Genomic DNA, 27708 nt, shown 5'->3' with positions numbered 1-27708 from the left:
CATTCTTGAAACCTGTAGGAGAGACTGAAGCAAAGCTTTCATATTAAGAAACTGTACTTGAATATCTTCAAAGTAGTCAGTCTGAGAAGACTGGAAAAATGAGGTCTACAAAACTCAATCTATCTGTAATCTGCAGAATATTTTGAAGGTATCAGCCTTTGATACCTGACATATCCCAATGAGGATATAAGTGTTAGAGGTCACAAGCCTTTCTATATTACATTATTCCTGAACAGTTTCTCTTAACTACTAATTTATGCCTTTTCTTACTCCTTATCAGGCATCTTGAAACTGGAGATAATGCACCTTAACAAGTGCCTTCTTTTAAGATGACTTGTTATATGTATGTTCAGCTCCATACAAAAATTTCACTTAAAGTTAATATATTTGTGCTTTCATACAAAATTCTAGCTTGTACACAGGCATTCCCATATATGGTAAGTAAACTCTTAGCGGTTGTGGTTTGACAGCATAATTTTTATTCCAGCGTTTCTGGATTGCTCAAGACTTATTTGCCTTGATTTTTTTCATGACTCTACAGCCAAATAATATTCTGGGGAGGTGAGGGGAGATCACGGAACTTGGGCTTAGACTCACTTCTTTCCATCTACTGCTGACTCCTTTCATATTTTTTTCCTCCCTCGTAATACAGTTAGACATGATGACCTTCAGATGCTATCACAACGTTTCTGCCATTTTCTGTGGGGATTATGCTGAACATCAACTTTTTATTAAGTATTACTTGCCTGACAAAACAGGACAGATCTTCCCTCAGGTTTATCAATTGAAAAAAATTCTCGTAAAGCCAACATGACTTGACCAGTAAAAGAAATAGCTAAATATCTGTATTCCTGAGTGAGTTTGCATGTTCTTTATATTGTTCTATTTACTTTTGATTAATTTTTGTGTGTATACAGGGTTAGGATCCTGTCATTCCATCTAGGGACAAATAAAGCTATTGCAGATATTGTAGGCTAGAATTCGCTGTCATCTATATTAAAAGTAATACAAGGTGATGTGGATCACTGCTGTAATGTGTTCACAACTTCAATTGTCCTTTGTTAGTCACTTTATTAAACTTAAGTCATTCCTTATATACTGTCTAGAATTACCTGGTTTATTTTTGAAGAATAGCTTATTTTGGGGAACACATAGATAATGTTCTCCAAAAGCATCTGTAGATGTTGATTAAGCCAGGTATGTTCAGTGTGTTCTATTTATTTAATCTTATGATAAATCCCCTATTTATCAAAAACCCACCACCCTCTGAAAGTTGAATGTATGTATTACTACTTGACATAAGACTGTGAAATAAAATTTGCATGGGAGTGTTTGCTTCAGCAGTGATTGACGTTTAAAAAAAAAAAGACCTTCAAGATCATCAAGTCCAACCATCAACCTGTCCTGTCAAGTCCATCATTAAATTACATCCCTCAGTGCCACATACCCATCTCTTAAATACCTCCAGGGCTGGGGACCCCACTACTTCCCAGGGCGGCCTGTCCCAATGCTTAACCACCCCATCTGTGAAGAAATTCTTCATGTTCAATCTAAACCTCCCCTGGCATGATTTGAGACTGTTTCTTTGTGTTTTAATGCTTGTCACCTGAGAAGAGATTGACACTGTCTTTGCTGCAGCCTCCTGTCAGGTAGCTGTGGAGAGCTCTACCCTCAGCCTCCTCTACTCCATATTAAACCCTAATTCCCTCAGCCATTCCTCATAAGTCTTGTTTTCTTGTCTCTTTACCAGTTTCATGGCTCTTCTCCGTGCATGCTCAGACAACTCATCTTTCTTGTGGTGAGGGACCCAAAGCTGAACACATAATTTGAGGTGCACTCTTACTAGTGCAGCATACAAGGGGGACAATCTCTGCTGTAGTCCTGCTGGCCATGTTAATTCTGACACAGGCCAGGATGCCTTAGGCATTCTTGGCTACCTGGCCACACTGCATGGCTCGTGGGGGCCAGCACCCCCAGGTCCTTTTCTGCTGGGCAGCTTTCCAGCCACTCTTCCCCAAGCCTATACCACTGCCTGGGGTAGTTATGACCCAAGTGCAGGACCCAGCACTTAACCTTGCTGAATGCTGTACACTTGGTCTGCCTGTTGATCCAGTCCATCCTGATCCCCTGGCAAAGCCTTCCTACTCTCAAGCAGTTAAATGACGCAGTGATGAAAAGGTGGGAAGTGTAGCTCTGTCATGGACACGTGGATATTGAAGTGGTCAATAGTTTGGTACTCACACTTTAAAATAATGTAACATGTCTACTGTGAAACTAAGCAAAAATGTCTACTGTTTGAACAACATTGACTATGCTTAAAGAAGGAAAATATCTCAACATCTATTAAAATTTGTTAGTTTACTGAACAGTTGAAAATACTGCAGACGTATGGAATTAGGAATGTTAAAGAATTCCAAGTGTTGAAGTCTTATGGAACTGGTCCTAAATTTCCCAAGTACTTTTATATTAAACCATTCTTAGATTTACTTCCCCTTGTTGAGGAGTGATACTGAAAAAGATCTTCATAGAGCAGGTACTAACTTAATTTGTGTTCAGTAAAACAATAGAAAGTGGAGGAAAGCTATGGACTGACTGTGATAGCATAATCAGAATACTTCTACTAACTCATGCAGTCATCCTGTGAAAGAAGAAACTTCAAATAATGCACTTGAAATAACAATCAGTATATAATACTAGAGAGAAGAAATAGTGATAAGTGAAAAGATGAAATGTCAGAGCTATTGCTCAGAGAAATTAGAGAGAAGGTAGGTCTGCTAGGGTCAAAGGTAGTAACTTTGTTACGAATAAATCATAGAAATTGCATAGGACTACTCCAAAGTAGTGATGATAATTATTGCTAATAAAGACCTAAGAGGAATAACTGTCTGAATAGTTCTCTGTGGGTGTATTTAAGTTGTATGAGATAGTAAAATACTAATCTATTGGCAATCAAGGATCATAACAGTACCTGTCAGTTACTTCTAAACATTTGCATTTCCCAGTCTAATAAATAATATAACCTCATTTTGAATGGTAATAGTTTTTTGTTAGTGTTTTTCCCTGTGGTGGCTTCATGGTGAGGGCAGCTGAACTCCACCACACCTCTCTTGCTCCCCCTCCTCAAAGGAAGTGGTGGAGAAAATATGTCTAAAGCAAAGTGTTTAGATGAGGAGATGGGCATCTCTCACCAATTATCATCATGGGCGAAACAGACTCAGCACAGGGAGACTTATGTAATTTATTGCCTGTTACTAGCAGACAGTGAGAAACTAAACTCAGTGGAACAGTGAAGCTAAAAACAAACCAAAAACATCCCCACCACCACTTTTCCTGCATCCATGCTCTATCTTCTTCCCTGAGCAGGGGAATGGGGGCTGCGGTCAGTTCCTGACACCTCGTCTCTGCCGCTCCCTCACGGTCCCTCTCTGCCCCTGCTCCATGGGGTCCCTCCCACGGGATGCCGTCCTGCCCGAACTGAGCCTGCGGGGGCTGCCCACAGGCAGCAGCTCTTCAGGAACTGCTCCCACACGGCTCCGTCCCACGGGGTCCATCCCCCAGGAGCAAACTGCTCCAGCACGGGTCCCCCACGGGCGGCAGCTCCCCCCAGACCCCCTGCTCCTGCGTGGGCTCCTCTCCACGGGCTGCAGCTCCGGCCCGGGGCCTGCTCCTGCGGGGGCTCTCCATGGGCCGCAGCCTCCTCCAGGCCACATCCACCTGCTCCACCGGGGGCTCCTCCACGGGCTGCAGCGTGGAGGTCTGTCACAAAGGCCATTCCTGCAGCCACTTCCCCACCCCACCCCCAAAAAAAAATAAATTGTTACATAAACCAAATGCACCCACATGCCAAGCTCCTTAGTCAAAAATCAAGAGATTGCTAAATTACAAAATTCAATGCTTAGTTAATATTTTCACTGTCTGCAGTAAGGTGCACTTCAGGATTTGCGTATAGTGATTTTATGTAATTACTGTTCTATGACACTAGCACAGTAAAGTTTTTTGTGAAAGACCTGTTCTTTCCTTCTTCAATTTAGTTATGACAGCAGATTGAGAAGAATGCTTTGTAGAAATTGCTTCACATTTGATTTGTAATTTTTTTCTCATACTAAATTGCAAGTATAAATAATAAAACAGTAGTATGGGAGGAAGGTTCAGCTTCCAACAAAATAGTTTACATGACATAATTTTCAAGGGATGTTGTGACATGATTTAATTGAAATTATTTTCATGCACTACTCTGATGCAGATCAGTGTGTAGAAAAAAACAAGTTATGACATTTTGCTTTATTTGGTCTTGTCCCAGGGAACAAGATTGAAAGACTTTTTTTCACTGCAGAGTGTATAAGTTAATTACTAAGCTCCAGGAGTAAAAGTAGTTCTTAATTTAGCATCTAGATTCGCTTGGCCCAATGAAATGGTCAGATTGAATTTCCTTCACTGAATTCACCACTGCCAAACTAATCCATTTTGGAAAATCAAAACCCAACTAATAATAAAGGTGGAACAAAGAAGTGTTTTCTGCCATAACTGTAGTAATCTGTTTTGGGTCAGTAAAATGTTTCTTTGAGAGTAAGTCCCAGTGGTCTCAAGTACCTAGACCATTGCTTTTTCTTTAAAATTTGTTTAGAGGTCATGATCATAGCACCTGGCTGCAATCTAGGTTTTTGATGCATTTAAGTACCGTTTAACTATTACAGATTGTTTAGTAGAAAATATACTTAATAGGTACTTAAAGAGTAGAATTGTCATCATCAGAGAAACTCATGGGATTCTGGTTAGCATACTAATATAAGATTCAAGAGTAGAGTTTTTCTCATAAATGTAGCAAAAGGCAAGCATTTTTTGTCTCCTGTAGTACTTGTGTTTTTGCAGTATCATAAATCTGAGGAATCACAGACGACAAACATTTTATTTCAGGTGTCCTGAAAATACAACAAACACATTTGTCTCCCATAGTGCTTAAGTACTTGGCATATTCGTAGTATTATAAATCAGAGGGATCGCAGACAATGACCATTTTATTTCAGGTGTCCTGAAAATAAGACTCATTAACCCTGTTTCAAAGTTCATATGCTGTCAAAGTATACAAAAAGTTTGAAGACATGGAGAGTTAAGTGTCCATTTGTGTACACTGTTAGTCTGGATATTACTGGCGATCTCAGTATTGTAAAAGATGTTCATATGGGCATTGAGGCAAAGAAGACATTCAGAAGACTTTTGAAAGTGTATGAGACAGTATGCTACACAGGAGGGAAAACAGAAGGGCAAAAGACGCTTGTGTTTCAAAATCCAATGAGCAGGTAGTCAAAGCTGACATCACAGGCTGACAAAATGGGTTTTGGTAAAGTACATCTTTCAAGGTTTGGAGATAATGCTCTGTATCCTTTAGAAGGGAAGCAAAGATCTTTTCTTCTATAACAAAGAAGTGGTGGAAGGATTAAGGAGAAGGCTAAAAAGCAACAAAATGTGTTGATTAAATTTAGATTCAGAAGCATTCTGAATGAGTATTAATACAACATTTTTCTTTCTCAAAAGGAACTTATTTTCACTAATTTTGCAGCTTGTAATGAAACCATGGATTATATATTTTAACTAAAGTTGTGGGTCAAGACTGTTTAATAGTAATTTGAACAACCGTGCTATAATTTTAATGAAAATGGGAATTTGGTACCTAATTGCTGATGTTTCAGAAAGTTTCAAAATCTACTTTTCCAAACTTTCAATTAATATGAAAGAATATCTGATTTTTGAAGGATTTTCATTGCCTTGAAATTTTGATGTCACCTAAAATCTTCATGACAAATAGTTTTATGTAATTAAAAAAAAAAAAGATTTTAAGTGTTGTTCGTAAAGAAAAAAATACAGTCTGTAGGCCATATGCAAAGACAAGGATATTTGGTGATGACAGCTGAAATTTGGTGTACAGAATGATGTCCTCAGTCATGAAAGCAGCAAGCAGTGAAAAAGACTTGGGCAAACTAGAAGCCATTATGAATTTAATTTGATGGTAAAATATCTCTGTGAAAGTAATGGAACAAAGCTGTTTTTGTTTGAATGAAATACCTGTGAAAGGGTGAATTTAAATTTTACCAGATGCAGGTAGGTTTTGAATTTGTAAGTGAGATGGTTGTTGTTTAAAAAGGGTAGAGAAAAGGACATCTATGCAGTTTCTGCAGGAAACTGCAAAGCAGATGACCGGTACCCCTCAGATGTTGATTATGAGAAGAAAAGAGCAGGAAAATTAAAAAAAAAAAAAAAAAAAAAAAACACGAGATCAAAAAGAAAAATGTGTTTGGATCAGAAACGGTAGACACAGCATGGAATACATGGAGAAGCTCTTTAGGAAATCTAGCTGAAAAGTCATTAGTTATCCAGTGGGAGTGCTTTCTAATATGTTATGTGTATTTGCACACCAATAAATGTCTAGGGTATAAACAGAAGAAGAAAGATAATTAGCACATAAAATAAACTTAGAGATGGAAATACAGTGGGTTACATTTAAGTATGTGTGCATGTAGTGTTTACTTAAAAACACAAAACTAGAGAAATATATAAATTAAAATAAGTGTTTTGGAAAAAAAGTAGGCAAGGTGGATCAGAAATCAAGTGTGGTAGGATTCACTAAAGCATAGATGAAAGATGGGAATCTTCAAAAGGATGTATTGGGAATAACCAGCCATTGGGCCATCTGTTTTGCCCATAACAGATGTCTGCTGCATAGCTGTAAGTTTGAGATGACTTACAGGAGTCATCACATTGTTGAGGGATGTCAAAGTCAATAAGGGCTTCTGTGAATGCTTAAGTAGCAAAAGGAAGACTAAGGAAAATGTGGCCCTTCTGCTGAATGGAACAGAGTGACACACATGAAAAAAGAAAAAGGTTAAGGTCCCTAATGCTTTTTCAGCCTCAGTCTTTACTAGTAAGAGTGGCCATCAGAAATCCAAGGACCCAGAATGAAGAGGAAGACATACCCTTGGTGGAAGAGGATCAGGTTAGAAAGTTCAGCAAAACAGATGTAAGTTCAAAGGCACTGATGAGATGCATCTACAAGTGTTGAGGGAGCTGCAGGTACCATTACGAGGCCACTCTCAATCTTCGAATGATCATGGCAACTAGGATAGGTGCTTGAGGAGCGGAGGAGCCAGTCAGCCTCATCTCAATCCCTGGAAAGGCTCATGGATCAACTAATCCTGGAAACCATTTCTAGACACGTGAAGGGAAGAAGATCATCAGGAGTAGTCAGTATTGATTCACACAGGGGAGGTCATGCGTGGCCAACTTGGTGCAATGAAATGACCAACCAGCCTAGATAGATGAAGATAAAGCAGTGGATGTTGTCTTTGTGGGCTTCAGCAAGGCCTTTGAAATTGTCACCTAAAACATCCTCATAGGGAAGCTGTTGGTGTCTGGGTCGAATGGACAGACAGTGAGGGGGGGTTGAAACAGCCAGGCCCTGAGTGTGCTGATCAGTGGTGCAAAGTCCGGTTGGAGGCCAGCAGTGAGCAACGTACCTCAGGGAATATTACTGGGTCCAGTCCTGTTTAATGTCCTCATTAATGGTCTGGGTGATGGGTAAAACTGTACCCTCAGCAAGTTTGGGGATGACACAACAGTTGGAAGACTGATGGGTACACCAGAAGGCCATGCTGCCATCCAGAGGGGTCTGGACAGGCTGAGGAAACGGACTGACAGGAACCTAATGAAGTTCAACAGTTGTGTAGTCCTGCACCTGGGGAGAAACAACCACAGGCACCAGTATGTGCTTGGGCCCACCCAGCTGGAAAGCAGCTGTGTGGAAAAGGACTTGGGGATCGTGATGAATACCAAGTTGATCATGAGTCAGTAGTGTACCCTTGCTGCTAAGAAGGCAGATGGTATCCAGACTGTATTAGGCAAAGTATTGTACACAGGTGAAGAGAGGTGATCCTTCCCCTCTGCTCAGCACAGGAGAGGACACAAATGAAGTATTGGGTCCAGTGCTGGGCTCCCCACTGTAGGAGAGACGTAGACATGCTGTAGGGAGTCCAACAAAGGGACATGAGGGTGATTTCTCTCCTGTGAGAAAAGGCTGAAGGAGATGGGACTGTCCAGCCTGGAGAAAAGAAGGCTTGCGGAGGGAGCTTATCAATGTATATACATACCTGAAGGGAAGGTGCAAAGAAAATGGAGCCAGGCTCTCCTTATCGACAGGAAAACTTCAAAGGGCACAAACTGAAAAACAGGAGGCTCCCTCTGAACATCAGGGAACACTTCATACTGTGTGCGTGACTGAGTACTGGCACAGGTTGCCCAGAGGGATTGTGGAGTCTCCTTCCTTGGAGATCCTTAAAAGCCATCAGGACGTGGTCCTATGCAGCTGGCTCTAGGTGTCCCCTGCTTGAGGGGGGGGATTGGGCAAGATGACCTCCAGAGGGGTCCCTTCCAACATCAACCATTCTGTGATTCTGTGAGGGAATATTACTGGGTCACATTTCCTAGGATCAGTCATAGTGGCTGAGACCTTAAGGCAATCTGGATTAATATTCCATCTCTCCTACTTGATTCCTATGGTTCTTACATAGGGAATGACAGGTGAATAATTCCTTTTATATCTTTTCCACTGCATTGATGTTTCTGTTATTTTTTATCAAAGTATGTTGTCCTCAGTTATCCTTTGTAGCCTGAAGTGCCTTAATCTACTTGTTTCTTATATAAAGGTTGTTCTATACTGTTGGTTATCATAGTTTCTGATGTTCTTCCAGTTTTTATGCCCTTTAAAAATGAGAAAACAGAATCGTAAAGATGCATAGTAGTATTACAGCTCTATTTATTCTTTTTATATTTTCTATTTTTTTTATTGTCCTGAATACAATCTTAATTACGAATGTTCTGTGGGTAGGGATAGCTCAGAACCTATTACTTTGTCTAATGTCAGAATATATACACACACACTCCTACCTGCACCCTCCTCCAGTTTTCTGCTTTGAATTTTGTTCGCTATTTTCCTCCCTTCCCCTTCCCCTTCCCCTTCCCCTTCCCCTTCCCCTTCCCCTTCCCCTTCCCCTTCCCCTTCCCCTTCCCCTTCCCCTTCCCCTTCCCCTTCCCCTTCCCCTTCCCCTTCCCCTTCCCCTTCCCATTCCGCATTCAGTTTGGCATTCAGCTCCAGATTAAAGACATAGGCATCTGAATTCATATTACATTTTATAAAGAGATAGGACAATTACTTTTACTTGCTCTTTTTGTTCCGTAACTTGTTTCTAAGACAGCTGGCTGCACCATCCCATGCATTCCCAATAGGAAAAGGTTGTAGCATGAGAACCTTGTCCAGTCTTTCTTGATTGTATAGCAAAAAAATGGATGTTATAGATTCATACCTTGGCATTATTTACTGTTGTTTTGGCCTTCAGACTCTTGGCAACCTTCCTGATTTCAGGGTGTTTGAAAGATTTCTAGCTGTTTTAGGCTTTTTACAAATGCCTTAAATTATCTGACCTGCTTTTGTGAGTGTTTTAAAGTTATTTTATTAGTGTTTGTCCCTCAGGTTCAAAGATGAGTTCAGCTTTTTAAGTTATACCTGTTTAAATACCTCTTGCCCTGCTGTCTGAGTTTTACTGAGCTCCTTTTGCCTTCTCTCATTTTTTTTTTTTTATTTTTTGACAGTCATGTATTTGGTGTGACTTCCCTTGGGATGTTCTTGAATGTCTTCCCATACTGCATATACACGTTTTACTCTTAAACGTATCTTTTTAAACATAATTTATATTCTGATATAAATTAATTTTTCAAATTAATTCCTTTTCCAAAATTATACCAGAACTGTGTTGTTTTTTTTGAAGATATGCAAAGCTTCCCATTCAAGTGGTTCTCAATATTATGAGTCAGTTTCTGTTTGTTGCTCCTGCCATCCAAGCATTAGTTCCGTGATACCTTCTTTAGTTTCTAAAAATTCTTACCTTCACACCCTGATAAGACATTGGCTCAATCTGCATGGTGTTAACTGAACTCTCCTGTTTTTGGCTTTCTTGTCTCTGCACCGTTCTGTAGTCTCTCGCAGCATGGTGCAGTAATCATCGGAGTGGTGTAACACAGTACTACGCTTCTCAGATTGTTCGTGCTTCCTTTAAGAACTCCTGAAGAAAACCGTATATAAATGGTCTCCTAAGACAGGAGAAGTATGGTTTCCAACCATCACCACACCAATCCTATTAACTTTTTTGAAATGCAGAAAAGACCTTTTCATCCTGCGTATCTGATGTTATAATACCTCTTCAAGAGTAAACCTATGCTGGCTCAAAAAATCGTTTTTCCTCCCTCAAATGTTTTTCCATGTTTTTCAGCACGTCCAATTTCCTGCTGCTTTCACTTGTACCCTAGCTAAAGGATGCCATGGAGAAAATTACGGCTTGTGATTCTTCAGTCTTTTTACTGATTTTTTTTTTTTTTTTAAACTTGGTATTGACTATTGTCTATGCCAATAGGCTCATTTCCCTTTCTTTGGCTTCACTTGGAAAGTGTCACATTTGCTATTTCTTTATATTACTTCAGCAGGCTGTGTCTGGGAACATCTCTGCTCACCCCTGCCCCCACTACAATGAAGTCAAATAAGCAGCTGGTACCCTGTCCTGAGGAGGCATTCTACAGATTAGCCAAAACCAAGTAATAAGCCCAGTTTTAAATCACTTACTCTCTAGGCTTGTTTAAAATTGTGACTGTGTTTTGATCAGTAATTAGAAGCAATTAGATACTGATTGTAGCAAGTGTTTACATTTCTTCATTCTTTCATCACTGATGCACTTTTTCAAATACTAGTCATCTCAGCTAAATTTATTATATTTTTTTCTGATAAGTTAATAAAAATATATGACAGTTGAAATATGAGATCTCAAGAGATCTGGATTCTGTACTATTGATTGAGTTGGAAATTTCTACTGAAATCAGGACAGAATATTTTTACTCAGTTACTACTTTGGAAATTATTTAGATGATGTCTTGATATGTAGAGAAGGTTGTGAAGAATTTGTGCTTGTTCATTTTCTTCTATGTAACTGCTACATTAGACTAATGGTATGACTTCCTCAAAGCAAGTCTATATGCCTACAGAGCAGTCATTTAAACTCAGTTATAGTCAGTGGGGGAAAATGGACTCCTTTAAAAAGGAGATGTCTATTAGCAATATTTTAGACATCCTGTTTAAAAGTGGATAATTGATGCAAGCTTCACACAAGTTGTGCCTGTAGGTCTCTCCCGTTACTGTAGGGAGGCAGGAGGGAATTCTACCTGTAAATGGATCAAATATTTCTGAAAACTGTCCCTGTTTAAGTCTCAGATTTTTTACATCCATATATTAAGTGTTCAAATTAATGGGTTGCAGATTAACCTTTATTATTCTTTTAGAATTTTTAAAACACCTATGTATGTACTTATATTTCATGTCTTTAAATACATATAGAACATGAGGTTATGTCCAATTAATCACCCTGCACATTTATTACGTGTTTGAATGTTTCCAGCAACAGCTGGAAACCCTTTCTTTAGAAAAAAACAGAAGAAAATTCATTTATTCTGACCTGTTCAATCTCTTACGTGCAACATGATCTTTGGATTGCATTTAGGAGGTTGCTCAGGATCAGAAGGGAGTTGCAGCTGATTCCTCTGTGCAGGATTTGAGTATAATGTGTCCTGACAGATTCAAATTAACCTGATATTCTATGATTGTGATTTCACATACTATAAATCAAATTGTAGTGAAGATGACTGATTCCGGCAAATTGGTTTGGGTGTCTCTGTGTATACGACCAGCAAAAAAGAATGGCTGAAGCTAGTAAGAAGTTCATCACTGAATCATACATGTCTCATTTTTATCTTTCAGTATTTATGGCTTAATGTGTATAATTGGATTCAAACATACAGAAAAATGCCAAACTAAAATTGCTCTTTTGTAGGGTTTTTGTCTGGCTGTAGCAGAGCAAAATTGTCATATGTGAGGGAGGGAGCTGTTGAAAGGGATGCCAGGGGGGTGTTATTTAATGATAAATGATCCATGTATTCACAGGGGCCGTGGAGGAGTGCCCCCGCCACCAGCAGGAGTACCAAGAGGGGCACCAGCGCCCAGAGGAGTGCCTCCCAGTAGAGGACCAGTCAGTCGTAGCCGTGGACTTCTAGCACCCAGAGCGAGAGGAGTACCTCCACCTGCAGGCTACCGGCCCCTTCCACCACCTCCAGCACAGGAGACTTATGGTGAATATGTAAGTCGAGTTTTTCTCAGAGCTGTTGACATGAAGCGTATTGATTTTTGGAGGGATGAGCCTAACTATCACTTTAGAACTGAGTAGAATTTCTTTAATTAGTACCTAATTAAGTCTTGCTCTGAGAATTTATGGAGAACGTGCTAATCTCATTACCTTTTTAGACTTGAACTGTTTCATATCACTAATACTTCAGGTTATATGTACTATCATAAAGACGTTTGCAGTGCATTTGGCAAAATATTTATGTAGCTCTTAAGCATATTAGGTTTCTGCTTTAAAAATCTGAAAAATCGCACTGTCAGTAGATCTTTAATTCTGAAATGTGAATAATGTTCTACTCTTTAGCCTAGAGCCATATTTATAGGCATAGTGCAGTTCAACGATTAGACAATTAAAATACTTTTATGAAAGCTTCAGAATTGATCCAAAAAATTTTAACAATCGTACAGTGCATCTCAGTAAGCCTTACATTTTTGTCTTGATTTCACTGCAATAAAAATTAAACATATCAAAATGTTTTGTACAACTGAAAATTACAGACGGTTATGAATTATATGACTTGTATGAATTTAATTTATACTGAACTTACAGAGCAGTAGAATAAAGAAGCTTATAAAATCAAAACTATAGTCATAAAAATGGATTGTCTTACAGAAAATGTTTTCAAGGACAAAGCTTTTTGTATATTTGCTATTTGTATATTTGTATGTTTTTGTATATCTTAAAGCTTTGTGTGTCCTTTTTACAGCCAGATCTCTTGTCCAAACTATGTATCTTTTTATTCAGACTAGCAAAAAAGGAGCTCATGAGTTCCAGAAAAAGTTTTTCCTATTCAGATGTCTTCTTTTCAGTCAAAACCTTTCTTCTACCTATCTTCTCCCTCCCATCTTACCACATTTCCCCCCCACGAAGCCCCAAATCAAATCTCAACCGTTGTCCATTTGATCAGAAACCTAAAGTTCTATGTAACATTGCTTTATGGAGATACAAGTTTAATGTCATTAGCATGAACATTTTTGTACATACCTGAACAATAAAGGAGAATCTAATGTAATTTATTAATGTTATGAAAATCCGTATTTGAACAGCATTTTTAAATGTCCCTTGGCTATACCTGGCTTGACTGTTCAAGGTGGGCAAATAGGTGGTTATTTCATAATGCTTTCAAAGCAATTAGTCCTGGGAGTCCTTTCAAATCAATCTGGCCTTTTTCCACACCATATGCAGTGGAATGGATGGTGACAGGGTGAAAGTAAACCTGAGTAATTACATATTTATAAATGTCTGTTTATAGAATATGTATGTAGAAGTGTATGCCATGGATGTAGCCAATAGTGTCTTGAATATGTATCCTGATGTAGGCTTCTCTCCTGAGAGAATGATTAGAAAATACCCACTATAATGAAAAACAGTGCTATGCTATAAAACTGCTAAACTGAACATTCTCTACAACTGGATCACTTATCTTCCAATCAAGATATCTGAACCAGGATAAATATATTATGCTGTAATTGATGAAGCTATGCAAACTGGTCCATTTTAAAATTACCATATTTTGTGTCTTTGTGGGCTTTGTTAGAAAACTCTTTCTAGGACGTGAACCATTAGGGTATTTTATGTTAGGTGTTAAAGTCTGATACTGTTTCCACCTGCCCAATTGTAGCATACAATCAAAGTGCCAAAACTGTATATTTTATTGATTTAGGTAACATGGTAGGAGTCATTACTAATATTTCTGTCCTTGCTTACTAATTGCTTGTTGCCTGTGTCTATATATTAAGTGCTGTTTTGCAAACTCAATATCCAAGGAGGGTAAGGTGTCACAATTTGCTGAGAAGTCAATAGAATGACAACATCCATGAGACTGGGGGTATCGTAACATGTTATTTTAAGCAGCATCTGTGGCATATAGTTTCTGAGCTACAGAAAACAGGATATCTGGAAAAGTTACAGATCAGCATTTGAAACTTTTCCATTGAACACTGGAATGTCTGCAAGGATTCATGAAGGTTTTCATTCCTATAGGCTTACAAGCCTCTACTTTGTATTTGTTGAAATAGTGTGAAAATATGTAAGTTTAGAAAGAAGCAAACTATATTCTGGATGGAAGCCTTCAACCACTTGCTTCTGTAATTCCATAATCTAAGATGATGCAGGACTTCCAGTACATAAAATACTTGCCCTTTTCCTCTGGCATACTGTTATGTACATGATGTGACAGAAAATGAGGCCATTATTAACTCGCATAAACAGCTTCCGCTTTCAGTCTCTCCCTTTGGCAACCTCTTTCCGTTGTCCTGAACATCTGTCAGACCAACGAATCTTTAACATCTAAGAGTAATTTACTCAGTTCTGCCTCCTGCCTATCGTTATCTCCCCCCCCCCCTTTTTTTTCTTAAGATGTTACTTTTAAAAAAACACCAAAATGGAAGATGGTTACTGTAGTCTGAAAAAACAGAAGGGTTAATTCTGGAGGAAGAATCTTAAACTGGGAGAATCATGCCAGAGGCAAAAAGCAATTTATTTGGATGTAGATGCATTTTAACAAAGGCTCAAGATCAACAGAAATAAGTGATCATTTCTGTCCCCTATTTTGAGCCCATAAGTAAGTTGTCCAGAACATAACTGTTACAGAAGGCTCTGCACAGAGGTAGAGTATTTCTGTTCATCAGCCAGCTTTCTCAGATATCTGTAATGCTGACTCTGGATGCTTCACGTGGCCTTCTCTGCTGAAGTCACTCAACATGCTGCACATTTTTCCAGTTCAGTATGCCTAGTTTTCCCACTCCACTTTTGCAAGTCTCACTTACACATCTCATTCAGCCCCATAACCCATTTCTCCTAGGACTTTACAGTATTGCTAGTACCATGATAAAGTTTTTGAAGCTACTAAACCGCAGTTGCTTATTGTTTCCTGTTAACATTATTTTTTTTAACAGCTGTAGCATCAGCTTGGATGATAGGAAAATTTCAGGCATCTGCAGCCAGCCAGTTTTATAATCACTGTTCTAACCTCACTGCTCTGGTGTGATAAACTTTCTCCAAGGGCTAATATGCCTCCCATTTTTGTGTCTTCGACTGCATGGGTCAGGAGGAAGCCTAGTATGAGATGGAAGCATGGCCAGGATTATTTTTATAATACTTGGATAAGGGAAAACATATGAGATGGTTACTAGATTTATTGAAGCACTTGCAGATAGTCTCAGGGACACTGTTCTCTTAATTATGAGAGTATTTCTATACTTACTGAACCAAACATGTGCAATAGATAAAAGTCAAAATATTTTTCATGTATTTTTAAACTTACAATTTATTCCATTCGGATAAGGAACAGAAATTGTATTTAACTACTACCTGGAGATTTTAATCTTTTCCATAATTTTCAATAAGCAAGAAATAAGTAACAGTATGCTAGCAATTGACTCCTTTTTTTTAGTGTTGACTCCTTAATCAATATTCAGGCAAACAGAGGTTAGAACATAACTGTTCAATCTCAATTACTGTCTAGTAACAGTTTCTGCTTTTTGCTTCTTCTTGTTGTCGTCTCTACCAGCTTTAAACCTTTGGGTCTTTTTTCCAAATCAGTAACACAGCAATGGGGCTGAAGCTTTTTAAGATTAGTTAGTTATTCACTCCTGCTCTTGTTTCACAAGAAGTGTTTTTCAAATATTCTCTAAGTATTTAAATTCTGTACTCTGAGGGAACATATTTGTTATGATGCCACGCCGAGTCCCATTTTGACTGCTTATATGTTTTAAATGAAACGTGAGATTTATCTGAGCTGATAATCAGATGTTAGGCATTAAGGACTGGACTTTTAACATAAATTGTTTAAAGTAAAATGAATTCTTGTGGCAGTGTGGAACTGAAAAATAACTGCAATTGAGCAAGTTATGGTCAAGACTTGCTTCAGCAGTATTTCAGAAAGCAATCAGTTCTAAATGTTCCTCCTAGTGTCTGTGAGTGTAAAGTGGTGGCAGAGCTTTAGTTCTGTTTCTAGATGTTTATTGATGTTTTCTTGTGTTCAGACAAGGGTTACTTAAAGTAGTGACCATGTGTATAATGTCTAGCAGTGTTTCAATTAGAGTGCTTCAATGAGATTGCTTTCTGTAATTGGAAATTGAATTATGATGGAATGTCTACCACTAAGAGACCTAGGGAGCCTTTCTAATGTTAGGTAAATTGTAACTTGAAAAAGAACATTATGAACAATTTACAATTACATGTCAAGGTTTTTTGATTTGAAGATACAGGCTTCTTCAAAGGATGAACAAAACAGTTGGATGTATAACAGATACTGGTAACAAACTTCAAGATCTAAACTTTAAAATCTGTGCTTAGTTATCATTTGATTCTGTAAGATCCTAAAGCTTAGAGATTCTTAAGTTTCTAAGTTTATAGTTCCTGAAGCATACATTTGTGGATATTTCCAGAAATACATTGTTTTTACTGGTACACAAAGCAGTGTTTTCAGACTGAATTCAGACTTAAGATTGTAATTCTCATACTAAGTCTATTATACAGGACTATACTTATACTACATATACTATAAGATATATGTGCTACAATAGGATGAGATTATGCTCATACTACTCCATATGAGAAATGGGGAAGACCAAAAAGACATCATTGTAACCTGCTGTATAACAAGATCCTACCCAAAAAATGATCAGATGGGATGCTGTAAGACACACTTATTTGCAAGCTTGGTATTTCTCCAGTATCGAAAGGCTCTTGGTTTAGACTCTTGTTGCAGGTATTCACGTTCCCTCAGTTCTCTCTGGAGAGCATGTGCTAACCACCAGCCTAATGGCTGTGCTGGCATTCTCAGCATCAGGAGCTGTGGTTTCCATCCTTTCCATTTTGGAAGGAGTTCTTAGAACTTTGTGGGAAGCTTAAAGGGAAGGAAGAGATGGGGTTGGTTTGTTCACAAGTGATGTGTGGCTGGATGGCTAAGAGCAGAAGTCTAGACTCCATTTCACAATCCAGTGATTAATATAAAATGTACATGTATCAATTAATGAATGAATGAATGAATGCAAAGTCTTACTTCTTACAGGTGGGAGCACATTCAGCTGAATAACCTACCGCCTATTGTTTAGTGCATCTTCTTAGAAAGTTCGTTCAAATTCTCCCAGGCTTGATGTCAAGCATTCGGGTTTAATTCTGCAGATGCTGAGTATTGGTTGTAATATATAAAGTCCCATTTCCTTTGTGTGAGGAAAATGTCTAATGCAATGGATGCATTTAGGGCTATGAACTCCAAGTGGAGGGGAGTATACTTCAATTCCTAAAGAACTGTATACCACAGATGTAGAATCATAGAACATCCTGAGTAGGAAGGGACCCACGAGGATCATCAAGTCCAACTTCTGGCTCCACACAGGGCAACCTGAGAGTTAAACCATATATTTAAGAGCATTGTCTAAATGCTTCTTGAACACTGACAGGGTTGAGGCAACAATCTGTGTGTTTTTCATACCTTCAGTGTTACCACTCATCTCGTTAAGTTAGGTGGCCTCAGTCCCTACCGGGTCTCTTAATATCAGTTCCTAGGTGTCTGAGGGCTGTATGGAGTCTATAAGAGTTGATAAGATGTTCAGGAGTTAATCCTTTCAACAGAGCATTCTGATTTGTAATTATCCTTTCTGCATCTCCTCACCGAGATCATATTTGGTTTAGAAGATTTTGAAAAACAGAGTAAGGATTACAAAAAACATACTGTGGAAGCAATTTCTTGGAGCAACGTTGATGTTGATTTTGCAAGGTAAACTGTTTTTAAACTAGACTGCTTCTTCTCATTAACATTCATTTGCTCATTTACTGTTCCTGGTTGAAAAGGAAAGATCTGTAGGGGAAAAAAAAAAAAGAGCAAAATCTTTGTATGCCATATGAAAAATACAAGTTCTTTATTTACAAGTGAATGTTTCCTGGAATGGGGAGCAAAATATTGGGGAGCAAAATAAGGGTTAGTCCGGAGGACATAAGACTTTGAAAAGAGCTTAAATTCTACCTGCATTGATTTCCAGTATAATTTTAATCTCACTTTGCAATAGTTGCACCATGTTTTAATTTACCTTGATATTCTGAATACCGATACTTTCCTAAAAACTTGCAATAGTTTTATTCAAATTAATTTCAAATATTCTTGTTTGTGTAGTTGTTTTGAGTGTGCAGCTTTGTTTGAGTTCCTGGAAAAGGGTTTGAAGAAGCTTCATTCTCTAGGAACTACATAAATGATCTTTTTGTCCTTTCTGTCTCTGTTCCCTTCTGTAGATAATGTTCTGGTTTACACTTAAATCTTACCTTTTTTTTTAAAACAATGCGTTCACTGAGTTTTTGTTTTTCAAAAGTGCTTAAAGTCAGTGTAAATTCTGGTAAGGCTTTTGGAAAGGAAGTTCAAAGCATCAGAACATTCTTTTTTTTTTTTTTTTTTTAAGTTGCAATGTTCTGTTTCATGCTAAGTAGGTCAAGAAAAAAGAAATGTGAAGAAACAAAGAGTTTTAAAGGTATTAAGACCCTCAATTCATTGTTTATTTTTCTTTTATGTTTTCCTTTGCTGTTGGGGTTTTCAGGATGTGCTGAAGAGACAGTGGAAAATCTATTTTCTCAGGAGATCAGATGACATTTTAGCTATGGAAACTGTGGGATGTTTTTTGGAGGCAAAGCTGAAAAGTTTTTCTGCCTGCTTATTTTGAGGTTGAAACATAACCTATATTGTGTACATAAAATAATTCTTGAATTATTTCAGAGTTCAAGCAGCTAATCTGAACTGGGGCCATGTTGTGACTTGATGTTATTGCATAGGCCTTAGTTCTCCTAGTGATTCTTACTCTGGCCCTGGCCACTGTATACAGAAAGAGAACTGTTTTGGCCTGGTAGTCACTTGGTTTAAATGCTGCTGCCTATATTCATTAGCAACTCTTCTATTTTTTTTTTTTTTAAGTGCACGAAACAGAATCCACTGGTACATCTCTCCCATTTCATAAATACCTTATTTGTTCTGGTTGAATATGCTCTGGTCTCCTTCTAGATGAAAACAGATGAAATTGTACAAACTAAGAGCTTACAATCTGTACGTGTTTGCTGCAAATGTCCTTAATGTTAGCATTCAGACTTCAGATGGAAGTAGCTGCCCATATTTGTTCTGATTGCCCCGTATTCCCTGTTGTTTCAGTGATGGGGAGATGTTATTTTCACACGACAAAATGGCTGTTCCTTCCTTTTACAATTCTAATTTGCTGAAAAAATTCTTTACTGCCTAGTGCTGATGTTGTCTCATGTGCTTTCTCCTTCAAGTTAATTTCTGAGCACTGTATTTTTTTGTTTGTGATTGTTTTTATCTGAAAAGACGAAGTTCCACCAGTATTTGGTGATGAAGTACTGGTGTAAGTATTAATTTCAGAGAATGATGAGGAAAAGAAACAACAACCTTTTAGTTATAGTGATAACAGCCTTAATTATGTTTTTTTCCCTTGGATGTATTTCCGTAATGGGGCAGAGCAGGGAAAATGATTTCTTATTGATTTGATGATTTTTTCCAGCACTGCAAATGGCCTTTTTGCTAAAATGAACTTTTTACCCCCTCTTTTTCCTGCTTCTCTGTCTTGTTCTCTTTGAAACATTGTTAATTTCACCTAAAGGGGGCCCAAACACTAGTCTGTCACTGTCACTGCCAGCAGATTATAATTTAAAGCCACCATTTCCTATTCCCCATGAACAAGGGTATGTTTAAAGTACTTAATCATTAGAAAGAAATACAGATGAGCAAGACTTAGCTTGATTTAGAATGTGTCGGGCACTGCAGAGGTTTTGGCAAAGATTGCTTTCATTGGTTTTATCATCATTTGACCTGTGATTGTAACTTACTGTTTAATATACTTGGAGGATGCATATTTACGTATTGCCTTTGGTTCTGTCCATGAAAAATGTCTGCACTTTGCACTAAACAATTGCAGCTACCAAACGCTGCTCTTCACCCTTTGGATTTTCATCAACTGCAGATGCTATCATTAAGACAACTGCAGGCAAAAGCTCTCTTCCAGAGGAAATGTAATGTGATGCTAGCTTAATAGTGGAGTTATTAACAAGGTTAGAGATTTTGCAAAACAGTTTCATATTTTTTTTCAGAAGATCTGTCTTGTAATTCTAACCGTTCTTTTCCTTTGGAAAAAAAAATCTTAAGATCATAAAGAACATAAGTCAGGCCATTGCCTCTTGATGCTTTCCTGCTTGATATTTCAAGTGCCTGTGAAAGTACCTGCAGTTATGAGATGACTATAGCATTTTCAGCTCACTATTTTTTCTACATTTTTGTATTGTAAGCATGAACTGTACAGCACATTTGCTGCCTTTTCTTCAGACTAAATCTGATGAGAGTTAGTTTTCTAAGTTGTCCCGAGAAGTAGAATATGAATAATAGAAACAAAGTGCTTCCATTCATGGGCTAAAAACATCATTTTGTTGGGCTTTTGTTTTTTGGAGAAGAAATATGGCTTCACTAGTAAACTCTTAATGATTACCGATTATCTTTAGGAAGAGCTTTAGGAAGAGAAATCCTTACTGTTTGCCAGTGAATATGACGTACTTAAATAATCACAGCTATCCTATACTAAAGTTCTCTCCTCTGCCTCTTCATTATATGTAAAATTACTTTTATTTAAGTTTGAATGATGTTTTATAGTGCTGAAACATGTCAGATGGCTGAGGATATTTTGTATAGATACTAACTAAGGTTAAATAAAACATTGCCAGGGAAGTGGTCATGGCAGCGAGCCTGCCAGAGTTCAAGAAGCATTTGTACAATGCTTTCAGACACATGGTCTGATTTCTGGGTGGTCCTGTGTGGAGCTAGTAGTTGGACTTGGATGATCCTCGTGGGTTGCTTCCGACTCAGGATATTCTATGATTCTATGATTTATTGAATTCACAAGAGGTCTGTTTCAGAAACAAAAAATAGTGTGGATTTAATTAAAAACTGAAAATACTCTGCCTTGACCAGCCTTAATCATAACCTCCCAGAAGGGAAAGTTTTCAAATGCAGTGTGACTGACAGAAAATACGATGTCACATCTAGTTCAGGGAAAGCTCTGAAACATAATTTGGCTGCCCTTGCCTCCTTGCTGTTTCAAGGGAGTAGTGCACAGTAAATAAATGTGGAATTTGAATCTTTTCTCTCTTAACAAGACGTCATAAGCACCTCTTTAAACATAGTGTATTTTTGCATCATGTAGCAGAGGAAGTTTATTTTGTTTTTAATGTATATCTGTGATTTTACAAATGTAAATACAGCAATAAAAAGGAAGAATGGATCTATTTAAGCAGATTATGGTAATTGCAACACCACAGGTTGATCTTAATGCTTAGGTGCCAGGCATCCTACATATGAAAAATAGAAACCAGTTATCTTTCCATTCAAAGCTTAGAGTCACCTTCAGCAAAATAATAATGCAAAATTTAATAAATTCTCTACTTTAGAAATTAACACACACAATGGTAAACAATAGTGAGTTCCAAGCAAAAGTTTTCTGGAAGAGAAAGCTAGCTACATACACACAAGCCTGATACAAAACATTGGCCTTCACAAAATAGTACTTTCATTCTGCTGGGCATTTTGTTAGGCTGATAATGCTTTTCCTATTTCAAGTAAACTTTGTTCTTTTGTCTGTAAGAAGTCATAGATACACCATAGCTTCAGGCTAGTCTGTTTTACCCTTTTCTTCCTCCATTTTTTTTTTCCTTTTTTTTTCCTTTTTTTTTTTTTTAAGTTATTGATATAAATGTGAAAAATAGGACTGGTTGCTTAAGAATTCTTGAAGAATTCCTTAGGGGCAGAGTTCTCCTGAAATGTTAAAAGGTTAATTTCAGTCCTCTGCTTCGATTTGTTGTCACTGATGTGCATATATCGTTGGAGATAGGGGTGTTAGGGATGGCTCATTCACAGTTAGCAGATTCTATGAGAGGAGACCAAATGTCATGTAAATGCTCTGGAACAGAGCAGATACATTGGCTCGGACAGCTTCTGCTGCTGATCGATGTCTGTATTGTTAACAGATGTCTGTGCATTGCATCAAGAAGTAATAAAGTGCTTGTTCATAATAACTGCCAGGAGGGAATGGTTTTGTGGGTTTAGTGTGTGGCTCATCAAGGAAAATCCATATCTGTATCAGATGGGCAAAGAAAACGCTAAGACTCTATTTTAGCTTTTAGTTTCAGGACAGTGAATTATTGAAAGAGCAAACAATGAATTTCCTTTTTTGAGTGGGACCGTTTATCCGTGCATCTCTTTGTGACACAAAATTGGAAGAATCTTTTTGTCCTTTTCCAGGCCTATGAATAGGCTGTCACTCCCTTGTGCCTGCAAATATTCATGGACACCCTTCTCTGATCATTGCTGGGAAACAATAACGTTCACTGATCTAGCAGTGGCAGAGCAGTACTGGTGGGCTGCTTGCTTGGTTTTCCATATAAGCAATTTCAAATGACATGAAAATGCTAGAAAATCTCTCAGCAAACTCACAGCTTCCTGTTTGTTTTGAGGATGTTGTTGGCATTTCTGCTGTAGAAAGCTTTCCTTCCGAGCAAGCTGTCAGATGCAAATTATCGAAGGTGTTTTCTACTAGAGTAGGACAAGCCCTACCTAATTGACACAAGCAGTAGTTTTTATTATTATCAGTCTTCACTGAAAATTTCTTGAAAAGGATTCTTTTCCTAGGAGAGAGATTGTTATTTCATAAGACTTTATTCTTATATTGCCAGGGTTGATACACGCTTATTCAGAAAAATATATTTATGTGACATTGCCTGATTTTGGTTTCTCTGGGTCCCTATGTTTTCGAAGTGCCTTCTAATTAGAGTTATTCTCATTTGGTGAAACTGGAGAAGATAACTGTAAATATTCATTGAGGCCTTTGGGGTATTTGCATAGGATTTCCGAAATCTCCCACGTCAGGGATCAGTACAAAGGAAATGCCATTTTTACTCAACATCAGCTTAGCTCAGTTAAGTTTATTGTTTGATCCAATGGTAAATTAGTGACAGTTCTTTGGATTTCTACATTCCATCTTTCCATGAAAGCACAGCATCATTGTCACCTGTTTTTATGTTAAACTTCTGTATGGTTTGTGGCTGGAGCTAACATGGTTTGTTCAAGTTAGTATTTAAACGCCGTGCTATTTTGGGAAGAGCAGTATTACGGTGTATACTTTACCAAAATTCTTAAATACTTCAAGAGAAACACTATTGGAGTCATTAATTTAGTGTCTTAAATAATGGTTACTAAACTCCTACAGGGTGAAGAGTGTACAGAGGGCATTCAAGGTAAAGCTGTGGTTCTTACTAGTGTTATCTCTAGGGAAAATCTCTTTCCCGTCTGTAGTCTACATAGGAATACTGAATTTAGTGTCCAGAATTAAGAGTCAGCAACATCAGTCAGTTCACAATCTTTTATTTAGATTCTTTGGTTCCTAACTGAAGTGCTTCCCTGAACTTTCTTGAAGGTCAGTAGCTGACGTACCTCAAATTCAAAGATGTGGAGACATGAAGTATTTGTAGTTTTCTCTGCACAAGCCAATATTTTAAACTAAAATATCTGTTTTGAAGCACATTGCTGCCAGTAGCTCAAGATATTTTCAAGCTTATTATACAGTCTTAGATGTATGTGGAATTAGTCTCTTAATATCAAGATTTTGCCATCTCGGGATTTATATATGTCATATATCCATTTCAGGAGGGTATTGTCTTTGATGTTTAGAACTAAGTCACTACTTTGTTTCTAGAGTGTGCTCAGGGTTAATATTACCTTTATTTTATATCCTTTCAGGAGTATGATGATGGTTATGGAACTGCTTATGATGAGCAAAGCTATGATTCCTATGACAACAGCTATAGTACTCAAGCACAGAGGTAAGTTCCAAGATCTGCAGTAACTACAGGTGAAATATTGTACAGTTGGAAAGTTAATTTTACTTAATTACTTTCTCAGATTCATTTTAGACAGTAAAAATATTATAAGAGGCTTATTAGAAATACCCTCCAGCATTTTGTCGCTAGTAGTACAGAAGTAAAAAAGTCAAGTTACTTAGTGGTTGAAAAGAAGCAAGTGATATCTTGAGACAAAGAATTTCCTTGATGCCAAATCACAAATCAAAGTGTTTGGCTGTTCAAGAAATTTAGGAAAATTGAATATTAATTTTGAATTAATGTTCAAAAAAATTTTTATAAGGTGTGGGGAACTCTACAAAAGGTAGTAAATCATCTGAAACAGCTGATTTTTTTTTTTTTTCACTTTTCAAACCTGATTATACTGCAGTACTTTACATTTATTTGGTGTTGCTATGTTAAAAAAAAAAAGGCAAACAAAAACTAATAGTATATGCTTCTGTGGAATTACGTGTTTATGAACAATTTAAATCTCATGTTAATTTGTGTCCCTTTCCTCCCTTTACATTCCCAACAGTATTTTTAAGCACTTCTGATTTATTTACTTAGAATTTTACTTTCTTAAAGAAACTATTTTAAAGTTCCATGAATTGAAAGGAAAACTATTGTGTCCTAGTTCCCAGTGCTGGAAAAAAAAACAATAAAGCTGTGACGTACAAACTACTTGTATCAGGTTGTAACAAATATGACATGACACACTTTTTAGTAATTTGGCTGATCATCCCCATTTTGGGGTACATCTAGTGGGCACATTTGAAAAAGGAAAGGGAATTTTTGTGCACCTTTTAGTGAATTTCTTCTTACTCTTTTTCTTAGACCATGCTGACAGTTTGATTAGTAGTGGATTTCCTAATGTCATTGAGAATTTCTTGAAACAATTTATGGCAATAAACTTAAAATGGTTGAGACAATGCTGAAAAAATGCTAGGAAATGCTCTAGTTATACGTTATTGCTTTGGTTATTTGCGGTGCTTAGGGCTTCAAACCATGCCCACTGGGAACAAGACAGAGGAAAGGGAGTTGTTGGTTGACACTGTGTTAATGAAAGAATCAGAGCAGTATCCTTTTACCTTCCACTGAATGTTTAGACTACTTTGTTCAGTGCAGCCATATCTGAAATACTACAGAACTGTTCACCGCAAAGTTGAGATCAAAGCTGTTTGCAGTTGACATCTGCTTTGCTGTAGTGTTGACACACCCAACATAAATTTCATTGTATAAATGAATATTTTCCTGTGCCCAACAACTCAGTGTGAAAAAGCTTAGTGGAAAGTTCCAATGTCATTATTATTGAGATCTAACACAAGGAAAATAATACTTTTGTACATATGATACTTGATTCCTGTAAAGTCTTGCAAGCTACTGAAAATTGATTTAAAAAAAAAAAAAAAAAAAAGGCATGACACCAGCAGTGTAGGACCTCTAAAATATGATGCTCTGTAGGCATTTAGAGACCAGCTGCTGGTAATGGATTTTTTTTTCCAAAAAGAAAATTACCAAAATAGTCCTCAACTTTTATGTTGGTAATTCTATTCTGTTTTACTGCTTCTAGTGTTGGTAACAGTGTTTATTGCACACAAACAGTCAGATTTCATTACCAAGTCATTTGACTGAGCCCAAACTGAAAACATTACTAGCATTTGCTTCTTTTTCATGCTAAGCAGGCTTTCACTAGGATATTTTTTCATTTGAACTAAAATTAGCAAAAAGCAGGTTTTCCAATAAATATATTTGCTCACGTAAAGAGCTAATAATTATACATAAGAATATGTATAATATTCATACATACAATATGACTATACTCAGCTTGGTCTGGAAGGAGATGATTCACAAATTGTTTGCTTTACTTTCTATTTTGCCTGTAGTTTCACAATATTACATATGGGTAGATTTCGATTTCATTATCTCTTGAATAATTATTTTTTTACCATAATCTTAGTAAGTGCTACATGGTAAAACAAAGCAAGAAATGATTCACTCACTTGTGTATTTCAAATGGGGCATGGATACTCATTCTCTAGCGTGTTTTCTGGCTTGGCAAAAATAATTTTAGGATTGTATTGGCAGGCAAAAAGTAATAACTATAAACAGCCATCTGAGCTACCTAGAACAGCATTCCTGGCTCTAATTTGAATATCAAATAGTAGCCCATATTGCAAAATGTCATTTTGTAACCACTGAGAGATACTTATCATATTTAGGTGTATTACTATGTTCTTTCTGTGAAGGAAATTACGGGAAATAGAATTGTTTGTGTAGTTTAACCTTATATCATTCTTGATATTTTACCCTCATTATAAAGCATGGTAGAAAAGACTGGTGTGTAGAGGGCATTTATATGTTTAAAATGCATTGGTGACAAGCATATATAAACAACATTTCTTCTTTTCATTTGTAATGTTGAAATCAATAATCTTTTAAAACAGTAATAGTATTTTTAGTATATCTTCTGCTACTGATTTCTCCAGAAGATTGTGATATTAAAGACATTCTGTATTAGTGAAGGAAGTTGAGAAATAGCTAAGAAACTGAAAAGATGAGCTTGTTCAGAAAATCATTTGCAATAGATTTTCAGCATTTGAATCCTGTTCATGCACCTCATCAAACTTGGTTAATGTTTACAAGTGTATTTTCCTGTGTGATACAGTGGAGACAGTTGAAATATTCCTTTTGTTTTTAAAGGTTTTGCATATTTCAGTGCTTCCTTTGTCAAAGATGGAAATTTGTAATAGAATTAAAATACCTCTCTTTTTTATTTTTTTTTGCATGGCAGCACATTTTTGAGATGTCTGTGTGCATGAGTATATGTTCTCCAAATTCATCCATTCAATACAGCACAGCAGTACTCTCATGTATTCTGTTTTTAGTTGTGACATGTTTAGTGTACTTTCCAGAAATGGCCAAATCTGAGATGGACTAGGATGGCATGGTATGTTCAGATACGAAGAACAGCATATTGTGTATTTCTGTGTGCATTAAGGTAGCTGAGAATTCGCATGAGTTTGCAAACAGTTCTTCCCGACTGTAACCTGCTTGCTGCTACCAAATTATATGTGTTTAAATTTCAATGGCATTTTATTTGACATTGTCAAGTACAAGAAGGGATATAAAAGTCACGCACAATGTGAAGCCTTACTTAAAACCTGTCACAGCATTAATAGGGAGAGAAACATCAGAGTTCTCTCCAAGTTGTCATCCATCTTAATGCCCTGTAATCCCATAGAAGTCGTTTTCATTTAAAACATTTTCTTATCCACTGCTGTTTGTTCATGTAACAAAGCCCCAGATTGTAGTGCTTGGGGATGTTTTCTTATCAGAATTATATTTTATGGTTAAAGAACCTTTAAAAAATATCCCTTGGAGCTGCACTGAGTTTGACTGGTTATCTTAACAGATTTTTAGAAGAGATGCAACTAAATTGTATGTTTAGTTTTTTTGCAGAGGATCCTTAGATGAAATTTATGCCAGTGCAAACTAGTAGGGTTAATAAATGAGGCTGTCCAGTATCTTCATAAATATATATATATAATAATCTAAAATTAAT

At 37.2% G+C, this 27708-nt stretch overlaps 2 protein-coding genes across 8 annotated transcripts in view; both read left to right on the top strand.

The window, feature by feature from the left end:
• The window catches only part of LOC310895776 (uncharacterized protein), a gene marked incomplete at its 5' end in the record, with an annotated part of 669112 nt that overhangs the window by 58572 nt on the left and 582832 nt on the right, over window positions 1–27708 (top strand). The window lies entirely within an intron of this gene.
• KHDRBS3 (KH RNA binding domain containing, signal transduction associated 3) overlaps window positions 1–27708 on the top strand; it is a 94206-nt gene that overhangs the window by 48532 nt on the left and 17966 nt on the right. For 2 of the 4 annotated variants that reach the window (XR_014579700.1, XM_083824092.1), the window contains exons 6-8: window positions 10522–10632; window positions 12029–12221; window positions 24046–24128. Coding sequence is in view for 3 of the 4 variants with exons in the window: in XM_083824092.1 (XP_083680218.1) it covers window positions 10522–10632; window positions 12029–12221; window positions 24046–24128 (387 nt within the window). In the remaining variant the exon portion in view is untranslated. The remainder of the gene's footprint in view (window positions 1–10521; window positions 10633–12028; window positions 12222–24045; window positions 24129–27708) is intronic. The other 2 variants (XM_083824093.1, XM_083824094.1) reach the window with 2 other exon arrangements.

Source organism: Anser anser, assembly GCF_964211835.1.
Source record: "Anser anser genome assembly, chromosome: 2".
In the NCBI taxonomy this organism is placed as follows: Eukaryota; Metazoa; Chordata; class Aves; order Anseriformes; family Anatidae; genus Anser; species Anser anser.
This window is presented reverse-complemented; position numbering and strand designations above follow the sequence as displayed.